Source organism: Trachymyrmex septentrionalis, unplaced genomic scaffold (assembly GCF_001594115.1).
Source record: "Trachymyrmex septentrionalis isolate Tsep2-gDNA-1 unplaced genomic scaffold, Tsep1.0 scaffold107, whole genome shotgun sequence".
Taxonomy (NCBI): domain Eukaryota; kingdom Metazoa; phylum Arthropoda; class Insecta; order Hymenoptera; family Formicidae; genus Trachymyrmex; species Trachymyrmex septentrionalis.
In genome coordinates this window covers 922,605-937,112 of record NW_017304196.1, presented here as the reverse complement: position 1 = coordinate 937,112, position 14,508 = coordinate 922,605, and the positions used below count along the sequence as shown (strand labels likewise).

At 33.7% G+C, this 14,508-nt stretch overlaps 3 protein-coding genes across 15 annotated transcripts in view; 1 reads left to right on the top strand and 2 right to left on the bottom strand.

Annotated features, from left to right (window-relative positions):
• Window positions 1-153: 153 nt before the first annotated feature.
• Window positions 154-3,216, bottom strand: LOC108746274. Of its 3 annotated transcripts, none has more exons than XM_018482956.1 (5): window positions 2,970-3,216; window positions 2,794-2,891; window positions 2,599-2,713; window positions 2,315-2,491; window positions 154-528 (listed from the first exon to the last, which is right to left on the bottom strand). In XM_018482956.1, exons 1-4 carry the CDS (start codon window positions 3,134-3,136, stop codon window positions 2,353-2,355), a joined length of 519 nt encoding a protein of 172 aa, XP_018338458.1. In that variant the 5' UTR covers window positions 3,137-3,216; the 3' UTR covers window positions 154-528; window positions 2,315-2,352. The 3 variants fall into 3 exon arrangements, with proteins under 3 accessions (XP_018338458.1, XP_018338451.1, XP_018338442.1); XM_018482949.1 differs by lacking the exon at window positions 154-528 and adding an exon at window positions 1,944-2,259; XM_018482940.1 differs by lacking the exon at window positions 154-528 and having other exon boundaries at window positions 1,944-2,491.
• A 4,598-nt stretch (window positions 3,217-7,814) lies between these two features.
• LOC108746435 (UPF0454 protein C12orf49 homolog) lies at window positions 7,815-9,625 on the top strand. Its single transcript, XM_018483218.1, has 4 exons — window positions 7,815-8,310; window positions 8,418-8,651; window positions 8,886-9,098; window positions 9,223-9,625. The coding sequence occupies exons 1-4, from the start codon at window positions 8,200-8,202 to the stop codon at window positions 9,544-9,546; spliced, it is 882 nt and encodes a 293-aa protein (XP_018338720.1). The 5' UTR covers window positions 7,815-8,199; the 3' UTR covers window positions 9,547-9,625.
• LOC108746381 (phytanoyl-CoA dioxygenase, peroxisomal-like) overlaps window positions 9,551-14,508 on the bottom strand; it is a 52,720-nt gene continuing 47,762 nt past the window's right edge. For 10 of the 11 annotated variants that reach the window (XM_018483134.1, XM_018483119.1, XM_018483127.1 and 7 more), the window contains 5 exons: window positions 11,346-11,555; window positions 10,389-10,625; window positions 10,107-10,311; window positions 9,863-10,027; window positions 9,551-9,761 (listed from right to left, as the gene is read on the bottom strand). In XM_018483134.1, coding sequence (XP_018338636.1) covers window positions 9,624-9,761; window positions 9,863-10,027; window positions 10,107-10,311; window positions 10,389-10,625; window positions 11,346-11,485 — 885 coding nt within the window. In that variant the 5' untranslated portion in view covers window positions 11,486-11,555 and the 3' untranslated portion in view covers window positions 9,551-9,623. Of the gene's footprint in view, window positions 9,762-9,862; window positions 10,028-10,106; window positions 10,312-10,388; window positions 10,626-11,345; window positions 11,556-13,885; window positions 13,985-14,508 lie in introns of those variants that run through there. The other variant, XM_018483188.1, reaches the window with a different exon arrangement.

The following is a 14,508-nucleotide window of genomic DNA, read 5'->3' as shown; positions in this document are numbered from 1 at the left end:
TTTATATTCATAACGCTGATTATTACAAGTCACCATTTTATTCATAATATGATCCTTTTGCGTCACATTCACATATTAAAATATTTTAATTTCTTAGATCGATATTTATAGTCAGATCTTATATTTAAGATCATTTTAAATACAGTCTTAAGATATCACGAACTAATCAGTGAGCCTATGCATTAGTATCTCAAGACATTATCTAAAATAAAAACGGACTATGAATATCGCCCTTGGAGAAGATTTATATCGTTTCGAATTTACGAAGCAAAAACAAGGTTGCTCCGATTGCTAGCTCGCAAGATGAAGTTTGAAAGAAATTGGAATTAGCACAAAAACGAAAAGCACCCAATTGACGCCATTAACCGAAACTCCATGGAGCAGCTATATTAATGCTATTAACCTTTTTTTTTCTGTAACTCCGATTATAACCAGAATCCGTCTATGTGTCTGTCGATACTGGCTCTGATCAGGTCTGTAACACATGTGCGACTACCTTGCTTCAATCACCTGCACCCGAAGCTAACGCTGTAACAATCATGCGCAAAACGGCTTGATACTAGCTCCCTGGTGAAAACATAATCTTCATATAGGTACCATTAAAATTTTACATGTATTAAATTTATGAAGATTTAAAAGAATACTTAACCGTCTTCAGATTTTACAAGTTTTTTTCGGAAATTATAAAATAATTAATCTTAAAATATTTCCGAATTTACACGTACATAAATAATTTTAGATAAAATGTGTACTCTCAACATTTAGTCACTATTAATATTGTAATAAAAAAATAAATTTAAAAAAATATGAATTGTTAATTAAGAAAGAAAACTGATTGTGGTTTTCTCGCGATGAGATAGAAATCACCACAGCAGATTACATTACTGATTACCCTCGTGTTAAAACAATGTAGCGATAGGACAACAGAAAAAGCATGGATGTATCCAGGATAAAAATTACGGAGGTTTAAATCCCTGAAAAAGTTTTTCTCCATTTTTAAATGTGAAAAATACAACATTAACTCTTTTTTTGTTTTATTTATTATTTCCCTTTTTTTTTATTTAACTTTAGTTTAATATTTTTAATCTTTAGCAATGTTCTTCTTTTCGAAGAGATTTTTTGATATTCTTTTCTGAATTTTCTAAATTTCTTTTCTTTTTACAAAAATTATAACAAATATTTTAAATCTAATAATATTAAAATAATATTAAAAAATTACACATTTCATTTTTAATAACTATACTTTGCCTATATTATATTTTCTTCGGGGAAAAAATATAACGTAATATCTTTCCCATTCAAAATTAGAAAATGAGAAAAAAATTCTAAAATAGCCAAAAAAGGATATTAAAGCACAAAATATTGTGATAACAGAATTAATGAATATCCCTTTCCCCCTAAAAAAATGCTGCATACGTCCATGCTATACATTGACACATCTTCATAATAAGCGCTTTACTCCCAGACGTAACAATGGCAACCAATGTATTATTAGAGTAGGTATTACAAGGACTGCATTTGGGGAGCGTAATCGGAGTTATTGCGCCTTTCTGCTACGTCACTTCCAATGGACACCAAGATATAACCGCCTTTGGCAGTGACAAAAGGGTGAACAATTATAGATTACAACGCATGACAGGGAATTCTATTGGATCGCGATGCTCAATTCTTTTTTTTAGAAAAACATCCTGTGATTGTTTTTATCTCTCGTGAAAGAAATAATTATTTAAGAACGTGCTTTATAGATCTATTATAAAAACTCTGAAATTTCCAGGTCTAAAATTTTATGACGCATGAAATCCAACGATATTTTATTGTTGTCTCATTGTAGTCATAAAATCATATAAATAACGCATTTTAATTTATTACATCTATTTCCAGCCAATGTATAAAATAATTAGAAAAATGTAACAACAAAATAATAACAAAACTCACGTGCTTAAATAAAGGTGATAATTATAATAACGTGTTACTTTCTAAGGGTTCTTTCACAAACTAGGTTAAGCTAACCGAGTTAATGTAACCGACGATTACATGGGGCTCATTTAGGCCCAGTTTTACAACTCATGGTTAATTTTGAACCGAGAGTTAACTTATTTTAATAACGAATAATAATGAATGGTGAATCTGGTCCTAAATGAGCTGTATGTAACTGTCGGTTAACTTAATCGAGGTGAAAAAAACCCTAAGGGTTTTGTCTACGCCGTGTTCCTCATATGATATACATTATTTTCATTCGTTTTACCATATTTGATGAGTCTGTAATCGGACACTTGTGTTTATAATGAGAAAATTACAGACACGTTTGACGTACCATTCTTTTCATCTGAAGGTAGGTCGGAAAGCTCAGAGCTACAGCTCTCTGTACATCGGCATACCGGACTTGTAGATTGACTTATACTTGATCTTCATAAATATTTCTATGTCGAATGATGTTGTTTTATGTGTTAAATGCTCCCTTTGTGTGTGTCTCAAAACCTGATCTGGGCTTCTGCGAAATTATTTAAACAATTTTCGCTTGCACAATATGTATGATTTATGCATATATGTGAGAATAATAGGTGTGTGTTTAATTAACAATTAAAAATCTATCCTTACGGTGTTATCACTAGCTGTTTATAATTTTTATAATTGTCAGTCACATTTGGAAATTCCGTCGGAAATGTTGGAGGTGACATTGTTGTTTCATGAATTGTTTCCGATGGTGATATCGCTGATGCAATATCAGAATTCGCGTTATTGACAGCATATTCTCATTCGAATAAAAAGTTTGAATTTTGTAAAATTACTAACTGCGTGGTATTACGAAGTCTTGGCCCTTTTTGACTAACTTCGAACTTTTTTCCACCACTCGCGACGTCACGTTAAAAAACTGGGTATAAAGTGCAGCCCTGAAAAAAAAGCATGTTGATAAAAAGAAATTTTTTTTTAGTAGAGATAAACATTTTTTTTCCTTAAATATCTCTTACTTTCTCCACTCAATAGAATAATCCGCGTCGAGAAATACATAAATAATATCTGTGATGTTCGGTGGTGGCTCTTTTTTGACCAGATGTATCGCGGACCAAGTGATAGCTGTCAGAACGACCGCAAATACAGTAAACAATATGAGCCACTGGGTTAATCCGAAAGCCATAGCGAAATTTATCTTCTTGAAAAATGTTTTTACGAACCTTCTTGTCAATATCCTTTCCTGTTTCTGTTATGCTCAACGAGAAAAACACTCAATTATTTTAAAACAAAAAATAATCTACTGAGATACGCGTTTGATTGATCTATAGATGTAAAAATATGAGCGGAAATCACACAGTTTCGTATAACGCATAATAAGGCATATGATTTCGCATATGCGTTCGGAGAGACGCTTTTAGCGCTACTCTGTCATTCTTTCTTCTAACTATAAGACAAAAGCGGATAAAGGGAAAAGAAATAAAGTAGGTAAAGGAGCAAAGTTAGAGAGAGGGTTTAACCAGAAGTCATTCTTATCTTTGTTGTTTATTATACGTAAAACAAGGACAGACTAAAGGCCATGGCACACAAAAAACTTAAGTGGCAAAACGTAAGCAATAAGCGAATTGACCAATCGCAGTAGAGTCCTTAAAGCCACAACATAAGCAGTAGCCAATCCAACATATTGATTTCCTTACTGCTTACTACCTCCTTACGTCTCACGTCGTTACGTCCTACTGTCTTAAATTTTTTGTATGTCATGGCCTTGACACAAATAGTACTAATAACGATTTCCCGAATGCACTTATAATGTACAATATAAAAAAATATATGAAATTTTTTTCGTTTTCATGAAATTTATTTTATCTTTTAAGATTCGGATTGATTGATTTTTTTTAGTCCGGATCTACAATAGGTGTTTTAAGATTAAGTTGTAAAAAACTGACCAATTACACTCGAATGCGAGGAGAACAGTTGATTGTGGTCCGTCCATTCCTTATGGCTTAAAAATCTATTGTAGATCCGGGCTTACGAGGTTTGTTATAAGCAATTACCTAAGTTTTACGTTTTAAATCATAAAATGATTAATTAACCAATCACAATATAAGAAAATACTCGATTATGATTGGTCAATTATTTATAACTTAAGCTTTAAAGCTTAGATAATGACTTATTGTAAAAAGCCCATTACAGATAGTGTATGCAACAGCCTTAAATGTACCTTTGTACATGCCGCAAAACTGTCAACTTATGTCGTAAGCACGGTAATGTATTAATAATTCTCAAACAACTGCGCACAATCAAAGAATAGGGGACAGATAGTAGAGGGAACAAAGAAATAGAGAATATGAATTTCGGCCTACTCTAATCAATATGGTTTCTAACAGGTTGAAATACACTCTATTCCCCATTCCTTTAATTGTGCGCGGATTTTAAAGGGGAGAGCACAGACTCTTAAACCTACTCTAATTCCTGTATGTTGGATTCCTCTGTTCCTATTGCTATCGCGATTGCTATCGCTATCGCTGTTGCCTTCGCATTGTGTTTAGGGCTTTACATAATACATAACACATAAAACATAAGACATCCAACCAATCAAAGTTCTTTATTTTATGGAAAGGAAGGAAACGAAGGAATTTAATTGATAACATTTCCTTATGCATTACGTGTTATCCGTTATGTAAGGGTCCGTTCAAAGAGCTCCCCGCTTTGAAACTAGATAATGGGTTCTTATATGTAGAAAACATTATGCATTATGCGTTATGCAAAGATGTGTACTACGGCCTTATCAAGGTATATATTATGGAGTTGTTTGAAATTCGATCGGAATTCCCTAGAATTCTATTGCGTTTTCTAGAGAAAACGGAATAATTTCAATCGAATTTCATTCCGATTAATTTCATAATACGTAATAGCAGACTTATTCTGTAAAAACATTATATCGTTATAAGTGTCATGACGCAGATATTTTATATATAATATATATGCGCAATAGTAAAAAAACAGCGCTGTCTTATAATATCATAAAATTTTTGTTAAGAATTACACGAATAGGTCTACTGAACTGCATTTGCTGGGAGTGCATTCAGATTCCCGAATATTTGCTACATTCTCTGCAGCCCTTTATCACCCTTCACAGAAGGATTTCCATTAATTCACCCACTCGATTTTAAGCCTGGGCCGAATATTTACGTACACAATAGAGAGTACATTTCCATCCCACTTTGTCCGTTCTACCCTTCTATACGCGACAAGATGATAAATCTCTCGTTAAGCGGACTATTGTTTTACCCTTGTTTAACATTCGGTGAAGCATAATAAAGTAATATTTTACTCTCGTGGGAATTTGAGCATATGCCTCAAACACTTACGCGTTGTAAATTTCATTTTTCATGTAATGAACGATAAAGATATTGAGATGAAAGTTATTAGAATTCTCTAATTACAGGATCTCTAAAGCTACAGCGCGTAAGGGCTCAAGTCGAACGCAGCTATAAATCAAATTTATGTATTATTATAAATGAAGATAATTTGGAATAAATTTGACAGTTTCTTGCTGAAAAATGATGAAATCATGTAATTAAAACATGTAAATCACGTAACATGTAATGTAAATCACATGTAAATTTAATTTACATGTAAGACATGTAAATCATGTAATTAAATCAGTACGTTATTTTAAAAAATGATGTAATTTGAAAAATCACATATATTATAAATAATTTTATCCGTCATATGATGTTAATTATAGTTATCAAATTTTAAAGAATTTGATGACAGAAATAGAAGAAAAAAGGATATAATCACGTAACTTTTCAAAAATACATAATATTAAAAACACGTATTGATTTGTAACAATCCATTACGTGATTTACATATTTTAATTATATGATTTCATCATCCAACTGTATGACGTGATTTTTTTCAGTAGTGTTTACTCCACGTCTCGCGATGTATTGTACATCGTGAAATGCTTGGCATTTAATTAGCGTTAATATATGGCGTTATTAATGCACCTGCAATTTACCGAACATGTTATCGCCTACATCATTGGCATTTAACTATGTAGACACGAAGATAACTCGTAAACTGCAATTTCCTTGAAAAGATATCCATTGAAGACGGTAGGCTGTAGAAACCGCAAAAACATATTATCAAGATTTTAAAACAATTAATTTTATGATGAATCATAAAATTATCATATTTATCATAAATAAGACACTACAGTAATCATATAGTATATATATATGTATATATATGTGTGTGTGTGTGTGTGTGTATATAGATATATGAATGCATACTTCTGCTAACAATAAGCTATCTGTTTTTAGAATTTAAATATAATACATTAATTAGATAAGCGAGAGTACATAAATAAAATAAAATTTAGGGAATTGAAGAAGTATAGGCTCTAATGATAATAATCAATGATAGTTAAAAAGCTTGCTGAGAGCCAACTCCAGTTATAGTTGCGAATTATAATTTATTTTCCAATGCACACATATAAAATAAACTGAATAACATAGACCCGAGTTTTGGATCCTCCTCAGTATGAGCGTTGAGTAACAAATGAGAAATACTGTATTACATATTAGACATTGTTCTGTGAATCGTTTGAAATGCGTTTTCGTCATCAAGGTATCGCTTAACATCAAGAATTGTGCTTAGAACAGTCAAGGTATCGCTTACATCGATATCTCATTATCTATGTACATACACGTAACATCGATATTCATAGCAATCTGAAACTATCATTAAACCAGGAAGTCTAATGACGTTTCTGTGTCCAATTCTCGATGTAAGCGATACCTTGACTGTTCTAAGCACAATTCTGGATGTTAAGCGATACTTTGACGACGGAAACGCATTTCAAACGATTCACAGAACAACGTCTGAGGAGGACCTAAAACTCGGATCGAAACGTCTATATTATTTAATTTATTTTATATATGTGTGCATTGGAAAATAAATTATAATTCGCAACTACAACTGGCGTTGGCTCTCAGCGGGTTTTTTAACTATCATTGAAAATTTAAGAATATACATATACCATATATATGATACCGTATTTTCCAGCTAATAAAATAGCTTCAAAGTGAAGCCTATCATTCGGTGTTTTTCAGTAAAAAAAAATTTTTTGTATATTGAAAAATAAAAAAGATAATAGCTTTGAAATGAAACCCATCATCCTTCATCGATGAAAAAAAATATTTTTTATGTTGAAAAAATACAAAAGCCTACGGTTATATTTCCTTTGGCTATATCCAAGCAGAACAAACAAGTCAACATTAAAATGACGTTAAAATAATGATAAAATGAATCGTAACGATATTTTAGAGTCATTTTTCACATCATTTTGATATTAAATGACTTGTTTTGCTTGGGTATAATGCCATTTTAGCTTTATGTTCAACGAACACGGCCGTTGTTTGTTGAACTCGTCTTTATTCACTTTATTGGTTCGTTAATAAATTCGATAAAAAAATGCATGAAAATTATACCACCGACGAGATAATTATTAAAGACCGTCAACCCTGGACATATTTTCGTCCATACAAAAAAGCTCCGAAGGCCCGGAGATAATTGAAGAACGCTAACATTATCGACAATTGATATAAATTTGCGATTATTTGGATAATATATTATATCATTAAATTGACGATTTTTTACTATATAAATATTCTATACATAAGTATAAAAAACTTATAATGCTATAATGTCTTGTATATATCGTTGCAAAATTATTTTTTTTGTTCTTTACATCATCTCGTCGGTAATTATACATAAAAGTAACGACATCTACCGCAAAACCTCGGAAAAGACAGATTGTTCGGTAAGTCAATAAACTCCACGGGCAAGTCAGTCATGTCATATCACATCGTCACGCTTTACCGCGTGTTCGTATCGCATCGTTTCGTTTGCATTTCGTAATTAATGAAATTCGTTCTATCAACGAGACGACAATCGATCGCCGTTCACTTATTCTTGTGATAATGAAAAACTGACAACATTCATACGCTCAGCAAAGTAATATTTATAGTGCTTCACAAACTTTTGATAGCAATAATAAATCTAACCTTCATGAATTGATCTCTGCAAATTTGCAATCACTTCGATGTCGAATGCCCTTACTACGAATTCTTCTTACGATCGCGCATGGAACAATGATCATCCTGCAAGTACTATGTCCAGAGAATTTAAAATTGTTTTGGAGCGTATAAGCGTGAGGAGCGTATAAGCGGAGGAAGGATGCCAAGCTGCACGAGTTTGATCAGATTACTTAGACGACGTCTCGTTCTTGGGCTCATCTTCGCTCTATCATTGACGTATTGTGCCTTTTCTTTACTCCGCAATGAAAAGGCAGGTACATTTATATACTTAAAGTCAAATTATAGTTAATAATTTGACTATAAATCTGGATATTATTATAACTTTTATTACAGAAGGTTTTGTCATTTTCTTTACAGAGAGGACTACCAAATTTAGACAACAATTTCGATATGGATTTTATGATGATTAATGATAACAATGAAGACATGATACCTGATGATAACCTGCTAGAAGAGCTAAGAGCATCCGATAAGTCTCCACTGTGGCAGATAGAAATACTGGATCAAGTGGCTGATAATGCAGGAAATATAGATGCATCTAATTTAAATGAAAGCGACGCTTACAATCAGTCTTGTCGTAATTCCATTCAAGTGAGGATTTGTATTAATATATTGACTGTCCAAATACGAGTTAACTTGCAGTTAGATACCAACTATTCACTGTTTTTTAAAGAATTTTATTGTGAATTTTTAAATAAAGAATTAATAGTTAAATATTAAAATAACATGCTATAAAAAAGAAACATTAAGGACAATCTAGTTGTACAGTGGCAGTCGAAGTTTACTTCATTCCATTATTTTGACAAACATCTCACATTTTCTTAGGGAAGAGGCTTGATAGTTGATGATCATGGTGTAGTATGTTCGAGACATGAAGTGCAATCGAATGGATGTTGTGCGATAGAGCAGAAGCAGTCTTCAAAAAATGAAGAATCATTTATAACTAGGAAAGAAAAGTACAGTTGCAAAACATGCAATTCTCAAGGGTGTTGTACTATTTATGAGTATTGCGTTTCCTGTTGCTTACACCCTGATAAGGTGAGTTTTTGTTGATTCTATAATACTAGTTTTCTTTTTTTACTATACTTAAAGCACTCAAATCATATAAAATATATATTCAAGAAAGAATCGCTATTTTATTCATGATTTAAATTTATTATAGCAAATAAGAGGTCGGAAGGATTTGTCATCAAACTCTGCGAAAGTACAAAAAAACGTAGGGAGAACAGCTGTTCACTTCCAGATTTGTCTGGCCGCTTGTCGCACTTCAAGTTCCAGCGTACGACGCGACAACACTTACAAGGATGCTCTCGCGAAACACTGTTATATCCCGCAACGATATCGGCGTAATATTAACTCATTAAATAATAACGGCGACAGTCCCGCCGTTGTCGTTACTTCTTCTTCTGTGGTGATGTTACTCTCTTCCTCTTCCGAATCTTATTCCTATTTATTCAATCCTACATTATCTCTGGTTTTATGCTAACGTTATTTAATTATTATTACATACTAGCCTTGTAGAAAACAAATGGCCTCTAATTAATATAATACAATTAAACATTTTTAATAAGAAGAACGGAGACCGCGTACGAGCACGGATTTAAAACGCCATATATCCGCGTATTGTAACTCTATATCGGGATTCCTTTTCTTTAATTGTTCTAAAATCTCTTTCCTGATGGTTTCCTGAACCGGATCATCCTATTGCAAAAAACATGAACACATTTTATTCGTTATAGTTTTCAGATTCGTATTTTTGTTATTCATTCGCGATAATAAACTGGCATTTGTTCTCTACGTACATCAACAATAGTACACTCTGCTGCTGCGTAATGACAGGAAATCGCTTTTCTCGTTCTATTGGATTTATTAATGCCAGATCCGTGAATGAGCAACGGATGAAAGAATACTGTGTCGCCGGGTTGCATCTCAAGATTTACCCAATTGTTGAGCATTGAAGGTAATTGCTTTGTAACAGAAAAAAATTAAGCAACGATATGGAAAAATAACAGTTCGATAAAAAGATGTATTGAGGAGATATCTTACATGTATTCCATGATAAAACTTATTCACCACACCTTCCGACTCCGGAGGATAACCATGTGGACACAAGTTCCCTAAAGTATGTGATCCAGGCGCCACATAGAGACATCCGTTTTCAGTATCGCAAGGTTCCATGGCTGTCCATACACCTACTATACGATCGGCTGGTCGTAATGGGAAGTAGTACAGATCTTGATGCGGTGGGTGTCTAAAAGAATACATCCTGTTCTTTAGTCATGTTGCATTAAATAATACTGGCAGTATTTTAAGATCTTTAATGATTACCTTGAACTTCCAAATCCGCTATCGGGTGGCTTCGCAATGAGCATACTATGTATCGCCATGATGTTTGGTCCCGTAAAACACTCGCTTATGTCAAGAATTTTCTTGTATTCGGTATATTGACGGAATACCGAATCCATATGCATATCTTGTATTTTAGTTAACGCTTTTCTATCCTTTACATCGTACATTATTACCATCGTATTTTGCTGTGACTTTCCTTCGGCGATTTCGTTAAATCTGGAAAATAAAAGAGAACTTTATGAATACTCATATATATCCCAAATAGCATACACTTCATTCGAGGACGTAGACGTCCTCTGGACGTTTTTAACATGTCTCCTGGATGTGCTGCGCATATATTACAGTCGGATATATTACAGTTTTTAGTACAGATCCTTTGATCCTTTTTCGACATGCAAAAATTTCGATACCATTAATTAGCTGTTGAAATTGACACACGTGATCAATACCCGTAAAAACAGAGTTCGTATCTGCAATTTATTGTATGCCGACATTTCAGAATCCGTATTGAATAATCGGTCATCTGTAACATTATAGCTGGTCGTAGTATTTGCGCACACATTAATATCAGTCAGTAAATTTACTGAAACATCGAACATTTCAACAATAACACTGTTAGATTATCGAACTACTCATAATGTAGACCGTCCACAAGATTATTCCGATTAATGTCTCCGGCAGTAATTTTTACTTTAAAAACTTTTTAATACCCGCGCATATCTGCATGCGTTGAATAAACGTATCATTTTATACGTTTTGCAGTGATATAAACAGGATAAGCAACTTTTATATGTTACGTATTTGACATACGTGGAATGTTTTCTTCATATAAAGTAATCGTACAAAACTAGATTTTCAGAAATTCGCTTGAAACACTTAAAAAGAAATGGCATTGCGATGGACATTCAATATGTTTTTTTTACAAGTTAAATATACCTTTCGTAACATTTATCGAGCACATCTTGTGGTATGAAGCGGGGAAATATTAGAAAACCATTCTTCTCGTAAAATAGCCTTTGTTTCAGAGTAAGACGATTGAGGATGTTTCTCGTGTAGCGTAAATTTAATGAAGACATTATTGAATTTTTCTTATTCGATACTTTCGATACTAAATCCACTCTGTTAGTCTTCCGTGTTGTCGCTATTCTGAAATAAACAAATTTTGTTCGGTTAATAAATCAAATTTTTCGTAAGATCGACTATTAATAAAATGTTTGCTAAAATTATAGTGCAGGGAAGATTTTTTTAAACAAGTCTTTATTAATTTATTAAATTAAAAAGAAGGCATGTGTGTAAGAAAGAAGGGAAATAACGATGTGCCACCCACATCTGTATTATCATTGATGATTATCGATTCGAGACGAGAGCCTGTATCTATTTATGAAACCGTTCAAACTTGTTTCGTCATGTCACGTATTCCCCGGAACTTTCAGAAATTGTCTAAATTTAACGAATATATAGCACGAAAAGGTATCGTTTCATCCTGGTTTCTCTCGCAACTTCCACTTTATGAATATTCATCGTTGAGGAAAATACCATGTTACGCAGTGACTTTAGTAAGCATTCCATAAAAATTTATAAGTTTATAGACTAAGACTCGATGGTTAAATATTTTAGCAGTAAAACCCTTTTACGTTCTACTCGAAACAAAATTTGACTATAGATTTTTTTTTACGTGATAACGCACATATATAGTTTAGAAAATTTGTTTTAATTTTAAATTATATTACATGAGACTTTGCTTCGATTGTACTTTTAAAAGAAGCAATGAATGAAGCAAATGTTGGAATTCCCACCGACGACTTTGGGCGGACAAAAAGGATAAATCGGTATCTTCTGAAATGAGCTCGCAAAAAATTTATCCTGGTAGAATTTAAAAGAATTGACAGGAACGTTACGATCGGGAAATGTCTTTAATATTGTTAGATTCCGCAGCGCGTCGATTGTGCACTCGACTCGATTCACGTACTTATACCTGTCGGAACAGATTACACGCTGTCATGTTCCCGAATGCATGTTCATACGAAATTCAATAACCGATCCATTAACTCTACACCCCATTTGAAAATACAACCCGGTCTGCGAATTATCCGTTTGCACACGGATTACTGATGAGCACTGACGCAAAAAAAAAAAAAAATCCTTGATAAGCGAATAACGCAACGATCAATCAAAGAGACCTTATGATATCGTTAGTAAACTATTTGCAAAATTTATGTACAATATTGATCGATAACAAGCTATTTATGAATTTCGAAATTTTGAAACGGCGATCATCAACATCAGAAGGGACCGCGGAGAATACAATGGATATAACATTCTGAGCAAAGAAGAGAATTTATTTTACAGAATTTATTTTACTCGCAAATTCGCTGGATTACGTCAATGATTTTTATTTCAAAAATGACGAACGAATGATCCGCGAGAGAGCTGGAGAGAGCTGCCGATCTGAGAGCGAAACCGCGATTCTTGCACCCCGGAAGCACCAATTGCGCGCGTCGATGAAGCGTCACGACGCGCGCCGACGTGGTTGCTCTTACCCGTTTCCTCGCTCCCTCGCTCCCTTTACCCGATCGACTTTAGCACGTGGCATCAAAGAGAAGGATATACATCGGGGTGGTCGGCGGTCTTCCCGGCCAAACGGCGACGACCCTCGCTCGTCGTCGTTCATTCGCGCGCGCGGATTCGAGAGTTCTCTCACTGAAAGCCGAGTAATCCCGGCTGGTTATCTCGTCAATTCATGCGAGCATCGAAATACCTTGCGGCGCGATTTAATCAATTTCAAAATTGTAGTTTTAGCGCTAGACAATATTTCCGCTGTGTGAGATCTACATCGTTAAATTGCCAGAAAGATCTGTATCGTTGTCTTCGAAATCCTCAATATCTTACCGGCAAAGAAACGAACATGAGAGTCAGTTGAATTTATTCCCGAAACAGATTTTGGGATGGATACTTTGTCAGGTAAGCTTGAAAAATTTCTATTTTAACAATTTAAGATTGAAAGAGCCAAGACGAGCGTGAAGGAGGGTGCGAATGAGAAAAAAATTTGTATTTCAAAATGTCAATCAATAATGACATTTGAACAGTTTATTTTCACAAATTTTTTTATTCAACAAGCACCGAATATATCGTAATCATCATATAATACACTTTATGGTGCTATTTCGCACAAATGAAATATCACCCTTAAAAAGTATCAGGGTGCAGATGTAACACACCACGCGGTATCTACTCAGGTAGCAAGCTGATGTCAAAACGACGACAAAAAAAAAAAACGTCAGCTTGCTACCCAGGTATATACAATTCTCACCGTGTCGGTGTTAATATTAACACTATCATGATGTGAATTTAAAATTTATGGTGTTAAGTCCACATCATGTCGATGTTAATAAGTAAAAATTATATAGACATCGTACGATGTTAATTCCATCTCGATATTTTTTACAGTGTATGGATTAAATGTATATTTTGCTTACGTGTTATATGACAGCTATATTTATGTATAATGGGTATCCGATTGAAAATTGCCAGAACTTGCCGAATTAATTTTTTTTTCAATTCGTTCATACATCAAATTCACAAGAAGGATTAATCATCAGTTATACAAATGACGTGGTAGAACGAACTTGATTCTATTTATTGTGGATAGATAACGAGTTATCTATTCTGAAATAATTGTAATTCAATTTTTTTAAATCGTGATAAAATGGAAATGCCGCGTTAGACTTGTGACATTTTTTAAAATAAATGACTCTTACGAAGATAGAAGAATCTTATCTGCTCTTTCTGATCGACGTCCATTAACTCGACAATTTATTTTGTAAAAATCTAATTCAGTGACATGGCAGAGGCGGAATATATTAATGCATCGCGAACCACTTCGATGCTCGCAGCTGGAGACGTATTTTTCGCGAAAGCCTACGGTGCATACAGATTAATGTACGTTAACGCGAGCAACAAGCTTCTCCTGCAATAGAATTCTTGTACTTCAGAATACAAGAGGTCGATATATTTCGCACCCGCTCGCGATAAAATTTAGTACGCAATTTAACAGTTTCTACTCGACGAAGCATGTCCCTTTCGCGCCGTTTCGACTTTG

What these genes read in the sequence shown, in the direction of transcription:
- LOC108746274 (XM_018482956.1), bottom strand. Translation starts at nt 3,136, where the DNA reads ATGGCTTTCGGATTAACCCAGTGGCTCATATTGTTTACTGTATTTGCG. An exon ending in TATTCTATTGAGTGGAGAAA is followed by an intron (nt 2,892 to 2,969) that starts GTAAGAGATATT and finishes CTTTTTTTTCAG; the next exon opens with GGCTGCACTTTATACCCAGT. An exon ending in AAACAGCTAGTGATAACACC is followed by an intron (nt 2,492 to 2,598) that starts GTAAGGATAGAT and finishes ATAATTTCGCAG; the next exon opens with AAGCCCAGATCAGGTTTTGA.
- LOC108746435 (XM_018483218.1), top strand. Translation starts at nt 8,200, where the DNA reads ATGCCAAGCTGCACGAGTTTGATCAGATTACTTAGACGACGTCTCGTT. An exon ending in CTTTACTCCGCAATGAAAAG is followed by an intron (nt 8,311 to 8,417) that starts GCAGGTACATTT and finishes TTTTCTTTACAG; the next exon opens with AGAGGACTACCAAATTTAGA. An exon ending in CTTGTCGTAATTCCATTCAA is followed by an intron (nt 8,652 to 8,885) that starts GTGAGGATTTGT and finishes ACATTTTCTTAG; the next exon opens with GGAAGAGGCTTGATAGTTGA.